At 36.4% G+C, this 9064-nt stretch overlaps 1 protein-coding gene across 1 annotated transcript in view; it reads right to left on the reverse strand.

Annotated features, from left to right (window-relative positions):
- Nucleotides 1–9058, reverse strand: part of PRKD1 (protein kinase D1) — a 280608-nt gene extending 271550 nt beyond the window's left edge. Inside the window, 1 exon segment of the mRNA XM_025043367.1 lies at nucleotides 9002–9058. Coding sequence (XP_024899135.1) covers nucleotides 9002–9028 — 27 coding nt within the window. The 5' untranslated portion in view covers nucleotides 9029–9058.
- Between the last annotated feature and the right edge of the window lie 6 nt (nucleotides 9059–9064).

Genomic DNA, 9064 nt, shown 5'->3' on the forward strand with positions numbered 1-9064 from the left:
CTCAATCTATAGGAGGTCAAAGCTTCACTGTCACTGTCTGTTTCTGCCCTCGGGTGCCACCAGAGTCTCACAATTCCACAGGTCTTGCCAACTCTTAACCTGCTTGGGTCTGGTCTATTTACCACCACCAATTCGAAGCCATCACCAAAGCTTAAATGCCACCTTTCCTGCTCCCACCATTCCTGCCCCCACCCCCTGCCTTCTTACTTTTGATAATGGTGAAATCTACAACTCTTTGCCCCACACCATTGCCTGTGGCCACTGTTCTGAGGGGTTAACTGTCCTAACCAATTGCTACATAATTACAACTCTGTTGGTCATACATGTTCTTAGTTGCAGCTTTCCACAGCAGGGATACAGACCAAACCTTTCAAAGATGCTCAGTGATTGCAAAGACTCTACGGATTGTTCAGAATGGACAGTAGACCTCACTTTTCTATAAACTGAGGAATATTCTCCTGTCCTACCTTAATAATCTGTCTTCTTTGGCAAGGAAATCACCCTTAGGTGTCTCCAAATTTATCTTATTCCTTATGCCAGATGCCCCGGGTCCTTAAGTATGTCTCTCCCTGAAGGCTGGCTGTGATCTCCCAGCATTCTAGGAAGAGTGTAGCCACTTGGTATTGTAAGAACTCCTGGTTCCACCCAAGGGGCCCTATCACACCACAAGGTTATCACCATTTCTCAATATCTAAGGAGCTAAGAGAGGGGGAAAAAAATGTATAGGTTTAATTGATTAAAAGGTTGAGACACAGTGTCATGAACAAACATTTGATCAGTGATAGATGGCCTAATTCAATCAATTAAGTTCTCTGGAACATAACTCAAGTACCTGAACTAGAACTGAATCCCTGATCTCTCTCTGGCTTTAGTCATACATTTAGTTATACATTTAGTTATACAAAACAAAGTGATAGTTCCACAATCATCCAATAATTATTACACCATTAGCATGTTTGATTTAGACAACCTAGGAAAAGGTTTTAATTTTTTGGTATATCTAACACTGACAGTTTAAAAATCCTTCTAACACTTTAACCTAAGGGTTTAATCTTTATTTACAACTAATGGAAAATATGTGCTTCTTAAGAAAGTCTAAAATTTACATCAACATAAATCTAACAGAATAAATTTCAAGAAAAAATTCTTTAAAATCAACTTAAAGGATTTACAAAAAAATACATAAAAAGCAAACTGATTTAACAGTATATGGATTTCAGATTTGAATAAATTGATGTTTTATTTGATGTGCAAATATGTTTTTGTCTATGACTTATCTTACTAAGTCAGGCTTTGACTATATGCCAATTCTCATTGTTTATGAAAAAGGAAACAGACTCAGATCTTTACTTCACATATTTAATAATACCCTTTTAACTGGATTTGAACTATTATTTCTGTGACAAACTTAGTATAATTATCCTTGAACATAGAGTTGAAATGCACAGGTCGACTTATACATGAATATTTATTTTAAAAAATAAATACTGTACATGTATTTTCTCTTCATATTTTCTTAATATTGTTATCTTTTCTTTAGCTTACTTTATTGTAAGAATACAGTATATAATTCATATGACATGTGTTAATCAACTGTTTATATTATCGGTAAGGCTTCTGGTCAACAGGAGGCTATTAGTGGTTAAGTTTTGGGAAAGTCAAAATTATACATGAATTTTCGACCTGCTTTAGGTAAGGTTTTATAGGGCTAGCATCAATAAGCCCCTCATTGTTCAAGGGGCAAATATATATTAAAGAAGCTTCAATCGTCTTAAGGTATAACATTTCATATGTATGTCAATCCCTTCAACAATCTGAACCAATGAAAGGTACATATAAAATTTTTTTAATCAAAACATACAAATTTCTTGCTAATAAAAAGTACATTTCTTTTATTAACGAGATAATATACTGTACTGTACTACAGTCTGCAGAGCCTTAGATTATCAATAATACCAATTATTATGCACATTCATGGATTTTGCTCACATTTTCATTAACACATTCATACTTCATTTTATGATATATATGTGGGGGGAAAGTGGCTTCGACAATTAGGGAGAGAGGCGTTCAGAAATTCTTGAAATTGTGCCTAAATACAAACAGTAAATTCAACAAATTCCTTATCAATCAGTGATTTAGTCAGAAGAGAAGCCAATAAACCAGTGAAGAATATATATATATTTTTTCCTTTTAACCAAAATAAGTTGGACAAAATTCCTGCATGATTGCATATTTAAAAATCTAATCTTTGTATGTGCCAACATTGCTAAGCTGCTATATCAACTATCTAGGTTTAGCCAAATAAAACCTTTTTGAAACTTTGGAAAAAAACTTCTATACAGGAAACTGTAAATTTGGACAGGCATTACTGTGTCTCAATATGTGGTGTTTTCACACTAATTCTTACCTTTATAGCTATCTAAATTATACAATATTCCATAATGGCCATAGTGGCCATGTAATTAACACTTTTTAAAAAAATTATCTATTTTCTACATAAGACTAGAAAGAATAAAAAACTGCATAATGTGAGTTTCTCTGATGCCAAGTTACTTCAAGTGATGCTGTCGGTTGTTAATGGTACAAAAATATTTGGTTGATGGTATCAGAGGAATTCCTGGAGAAATTTCACATATTCTTGTAGATGAAAAAGAATTTTGAACACATGTGAGCAAAATAACCATTTTCTCTATACCTAAATTCTATCAATAGAAAAACAAAAAATTGGTGCATTTTTTCGTTGTGTATGTTGTTCTAACATACTCCAACATTAAGGAAAGATTTAAGAAACTGAAACTTTGTTTTCAAAATCTATCATATTGCTAGAAAAACTAAAATGTGAGCATTATCTTTAAAAACACCCTCTATATTTACCTCTATTTTCACATTTGGGCTTAGATTTTCCAGTCACTTTAGTTTTTAAGGTGACTATCAGAAATCAGAGGTCCAAAAAATTAGTTATCCTCAGCACACAGAAACAAAGCAAACTTGTTATGATCAACTCCTATGGAACTGCATTTTACCCACTTCTAATCCAATGTGAGTCCAGCCCTGCTATCTTGATTATTAGACTAGTTTCTTGGTATAGCTTGAGAGCTTATTCAATGATTATAGTCTAACACACACATACACACACACACACACACACACACAGACACGTGTATGCACACACACATGTGTTTCATATTATTGTCTATTCCACTCTTCTTTAAAAGATGGATAAATAGTTAATGATTGTGGTTGTCTAAAGGTTTTATAAATGAGGCACAGGCTTCCGTGAGAGTTAAGTGGTAGTTAGTGAAAAGATCTAGAAAAGACTTCTGATTGGCTTAGCCAAATTGCTAACTCAATTGTTCCTCAGTAAAATTGTCTCCCATCTCGATATAACATTTCTGTATGTGCACAACAAACTATATTATATTAGCTATTCATTAGATATAATGATTTCGCAAACCTCCCAGATGTTATCGTGACAGCAAGATGACATCATGACAGCAAAATGAGTGCTGTCCTCCTCAAATCAAGGGCTGACTTGCAAGAAAAAAAAAAAAAGCATCTTTTTATTTCACTCTTAAGGACCAGATTTGAGAATCGCTATGTTGCCAAATGTCGCATCATTACCTATTTTATTTCGCTTTTTTATCAAATGAAATATCATTCATATTACATGCAATTGAAAAGGAATTAAGTCAACTTCTTGTCAAAAATAATAAAAAGTGATATACTTTAATCAGTATATGTGTTTTTCATTTAGCAATAATCAAATTTAGGAATTCTGAGAGGTTGAGATTTGAGAGGCAGCTTCAAAATGTAACTATTCCTGAGATTGGCCCTGTTATAAAGGGCAGAGAAAAAATAATGTCACCTGGGCCTTATAGCCATATTACTTTTTAATGCTACAATTTTAATTACATACTGAGATAAGAATAAGATCATAAAGTACACATTTATTTTGTTAACAAAATTGCATGCTAGTTGGTGAAAACTTAAGATATCCATAATCCGATTTATTATGCACCTATTTACCAGGCAGTATATTTAATCCTTTACACTTATTATCCTGTATCTTCAAAGTATTCTTAGATAAGTCACAACCATACATTCATAGGCTTACAAATTTGTTTGTATTGTCTAGTAGGATCATTAAAAGTCATTAAAAGTCATAAAATAATCTCATGAAAAAATAAAAAAGAATAATTAGCAAAATAAAGTTTTAAATTTCTCTTAATAGATATGACAGGTGTCTGGTTATACAAATACAGTCATCAAGTATGAGGCAAGTCTTCAAACTTTATTAATAATTTCCAGCCCCACACCTAGCATTAACCTCAACTCCTATGTATGCACACACTATAGCTTTCACAGAAAATTCTTTCAAATTGATCTCAATCCTGGATCTAAAGGCCCAAATTAATTCATATATTTGTCAAAACAGCCAATCATGTAATTCTTCACAGACCAAAGACTGTAAAACTAAATGCCTTTCATTCCTTGTGAAAACCATTAAACAGTACATAAATGTAAGAAGAGTTGTCAGTTCTGTGTATTGATAGAAAAATAGAAAGTATAGTTTCTCTTTTGGATTATGAGATATATGAGTCCCCACTTTTTGTGGTACCTACAATACAAAAATAGAAAACAATAATTCAGCATCTAGCACCTATATGTGGATAATTAGGCTTTTAAAAATGCTTTTCAAAGCACACTTAGACACTTAGATAATGTACAACAGATATATGTATATTATATATGTATGGGCTTATTGTACATGTTTTATATACACATATAAAACATAGGCATTACATATATACCAAAACATAATCCCATTATACTACTAAACTAGAAAAGAAATTAAAATTTTAAATATATGGTATTAAAGTTATATTACTTAAGTATCGCTTAATGCAATGACAAGTTCTATACTTCATCATTAAATCAGAAATCAATAGACATATGACAAATACAAGATTTGAATTAAAAATATACACCTAAGACCCAAACACCATCATTAGCTTAAAAGGACTTTGTTGTCACATGTATGCTGGGCTGCTAAAGCAGCTAATTACTTCCAGCTTTCTCAATCTGTGTAGAAGTAGAGTAGCTAAAATTAACAATAAAATTAAAATGACACTACAACTGTTAAGAAAACAATTTATAATTAAGAAAGTGAAACAACTACAAGCAGAGCAAAGCTGCTCTCAAACCAAAATGCTAAACTTTGTTGTTCCTTTAGTGAGCTATCTCCTACAAAATCTCACTCTTTAGTTTTCTTTGGTCAGACATAAGACTGTGCAAAGTGAAACTGTATGCCAGGAGTCTTATAGATGTTATTACTCCATTTAAGGAAATTCAAAAAGAAATATGAGTTGTCTTTCTAATAAGATACCAAAATATGAATGGAAAGATAGACAGTGGTATTAACTGCATCCCACATTCCTAAATTAATATTGCTTGTTTAAAAAAAAGTGTAGTGTGTATGTGTGTGTGTGAGTGTGTGTGTGTGTGTGAGAGAGAGAGAGAGAGAGAGAGAGAGAGAGAGAGAGAGAGAAATGGAGAGGTGGTATATTATGAAACCAAAATAATTCTTCCTTTGGAATAGTTTCTTGCTTCAAAACAATTTCTTCTTAGTCTATATACTCAAGGTTCCTTTGATAGTAGAAGGTAACAGTGTTTCAAAGTGAGGTCAATTACTGTTATTTTTTCAATAACAATAATCAAGTACACTGAGTAACAGAATACACGTCTTTATATACAACCAGCCTTCAAGGTTACATGCTTGCAAAGTAAAGAAACAAACATAATATAAACATAACTTTGGCCTAATACTTCCAAAAATGAAGACATTAATTACATCTTACACATTCATACATTGTTAATACGAAAAGAAAGCGAGACTAGATTTTTTATCTAAACCTCAAGATAAAAGAAATAATTAAGTTATATAATTCAGTACATACTTAGTGAACATTTACTTAAAGTAAGAATATTTTAGAAGTACAAATAAAATTTTTCAAGTACAATCATATGTTTGCCACTTTTCAAATCTACATAATTAAAGAAAGAAAAACTATACTCCAAATTCTAAGTAATAACAACTTAAAGATGTGTTTCACAAGGACAGGGTTCTCTTAATCAGCCCTGCACACTTCAGTTGCTCATCCCATAGAAACTATCCCACGAATTATGCTGAAATACAGTGAATTGTCAGCCAATATGTCCAAAGATTTAAGCTAGTCTGATCCCTGTTAGTATTTAGGGGACTCTCAAACATATCCTATGAACCCTCTTAACACATTATAAAACAACAAAGGAGAAGGACTCAGAAAATGAGACCCTCCTGCTGTAAGATCAACATGACTCCAGTCTGTCTACATAGCAAATTGTAAACGACCTCAAACTCTCAGCTCTCTCCTAAAACATTCATCCCCTCCCTTCCTTCTCTTTCCTGTCATCCTTCCTCACTTTGCTACCTTCAGAAAGTACTTCAAGAGAACTTGAAATAAGGGACAAAAGATCTCCTCCCTCTCCCTTAACTCCACACTGACCATCTCTGCCAGTTCTACTGTCACAAAGCAGAGTTCTCTGCTGTCCTGTGATGGATAGTCAGGCCTCTTAATCTTGTTTCTGCCTCAGCGATAATATACCTCAAGATAGATGACAGTAGATAGATGGAAATTTTCCTTTCCAAACCCAGTAAACATTTATTTAGAGTATCCTGTATATAAATAGCTCTAAATCCACATTTCTAAATCTACTTCTCCCTTTGCCACAAACCTTTAGAAAAAATTAAGAAATGCAAGTGTGATCTCACCTGCGCTATCCCAAGCAGTCAAACTTTTCAAACTCTTCTTTTAGAGACAGAAGACCTACTAGAGTAAATACAAAAGGAATGTGTCCCTCATTTAAATCAGTCACCAGGGCTGATGATTTTCCCTTTTTGGTGTTTCTCCAGGTCTCTTCCCCAGGCTTTGGCTCAGATCTCAATTAGCTCATGAGACTAAACTCCACTTTTCTTTCTGCCATAACATTTTTGGCATTCTAACACATCCTCCACATAGCAAATCCATCTTTCAGCTGTCCTTGGTTTGATACTCTATGTAGATTACTGAGGCTTCTGGTAATTTGAGTTCATTTTAATTCCAAGGCCTTTTCATAATTGTACTTTCTCTAAATACCCTAGTCACTATCCTCAGGCCTACTGTCTTCTCCCTTTGCCCTCATATTGCTCCCTCCATATAATAACATCCCTCTTGTTAGGTACTGAGATAAATGGAATTCATTCACCATTCAAAATTCCAATCCATTCCAGAACCATACATACATGTTTCTCTCCATCCTAAACTCCATCAAGGGGTATGTGTGTGTTTTAAAGTTGATCAAAAAACAGCCTGTCCATATTAATCTGACCCAATTTGAATATTCCCTATAACTCTATCACTGGCTTTAGAATTTGGGTAAGTTAAAATTCTATGCAATTGTATTAGCTGTTTGAGAAATTTCATTATACATTGTTTATATGTTTATCCAGTATTTTTTAATTAACTGGTTTGAACTTTAATGGAGATTGCTGTAGACGACAACTTCCATTTAGGGAAGGCTTTCAGTGCCTAGGAGAGAGTTCCCGTTAACCAGCATTAGATGTTCATAGCATTGATGATGAAGCAACATCCGACATGACTTGTACCAGAATTAGACAAAATATGTCATTTACATGCAAAAAATTGAGAGTCACTCCATTCAATAAATAAAAATCCTTAGCTCTCATTGTTATCTTAGCCTCTAGAACTTTTATAACTTCCTAGATTAGCGATTTTTCCCTGGGGCTTTTCCTAATATCCCAGTGCCACAATTTGCAACACTCCCCGCTTAGCAAACTCTGTTCCAAATAATTTAAAGCATTCATGATTATTCAAGTGATCTTTATAAAGCAAGTCCTAACCAGTCCTCCAGGGGTGAAATTTATCACCCTTAGAGACCTCTGACTCTAATCCCTAAACCTTGACTGTTTACACTAAGTAAGTCGACTGCCGCCATGGTCCCCTCTTCTTTAAACTCTTATCACTCCCTTCCATGCAATCTCCCTCTGGATGTCTACAGGACAACTTGAAATTTAGAATTACCCTACTAACAGTTGTAGGCGGGCTGGGTCTCTTCCCCGGGTGGCCTGGCCGAGAATAATGACCCCTTTTCCAACCCGCCTTTGATGGCCGCTGTCCAAAGTCCCACAGCCTCAAACCTAAGGGCACAGCCAGCCTTGGGGTGCTCGTGGACAGCACCCTGACCCTTTAAAAGCCTGGGCCCCCACCTCGACGCCCCACTATTAGTGTCCCAGGGATGAAAAGCAAGAAGGCTGCAACTTTCAGATTGCATAGTTGAAAAATCTGCCCCCATGTTCTCGTAGAGGTGGGTAGTTGTGGTCTGGTCAGTTGTTTTCACAGCTGGCCAAGTCAATCATCCTCTCTTAAAAGCTTATTTGACAGGTGAGAAATTCCTCATCTCCAGACTATCCCAGGAACTCCTCAGCATCAATCAGAGCTAGGAGAGGGGCCTGAAGGGGATGGGGGGTGGTGATGAGATCATGCTGAGCGTGTCCCAGGGGAAAACTGGTGCAGGAAGGAGGATTCCGGCGCCAGAAATGTGCTAGTCCGGGGTCCAGCGGGGAAGAGACGTGAGAGCCGGGAAGTCTTAAGGGTAGGGGAGAGGCGCGGCGAGAAAAGAGCAAGATACCTGGAAACGTCCTGAGAGGGCTGGAAATGGGCGAGGGGGATGCAGACAGGAGAGAAGTCGGGAATATCAGAAGACGGGGTAAGGGGAGACCTGGACTACAGGGAGTGCAGTGCCTGGGATGCGGCCGTCCGACCTCGGCGGGTGCCAGAGCCTTGCAGGAGCCCCCGTGCCGGGTCCAGGAGCCCCGTTCCCGGAAAGTTGGGGCGGCCGGGCGGGCAGCGCCCCCTGCCCGACGGGAAGGGGCCGGGCTCGGAGCCGCGCGCCACCTTACCTTCTGGTCGACGATGGAGCAAGCCATCTCGCGGACGTGCGCCAGGCTGTAGTCGCCGGACGA

This window comes from Pteropus alecto, unplaced genomic scaffold (assembly GCF_000325575.1).
Source record: "Pteropus alecto unplaced genomic scaffold, ASM32557v1 scaffold171, whole genome shotgun sequence".
Classification (NCBI taxonomy): domain Eukaryota; kingdom Metazoa; phylum Chordata; class Mammalia; order Chiroptera; family Pteropodidae; genus Pteropus; species Pteropus alecto.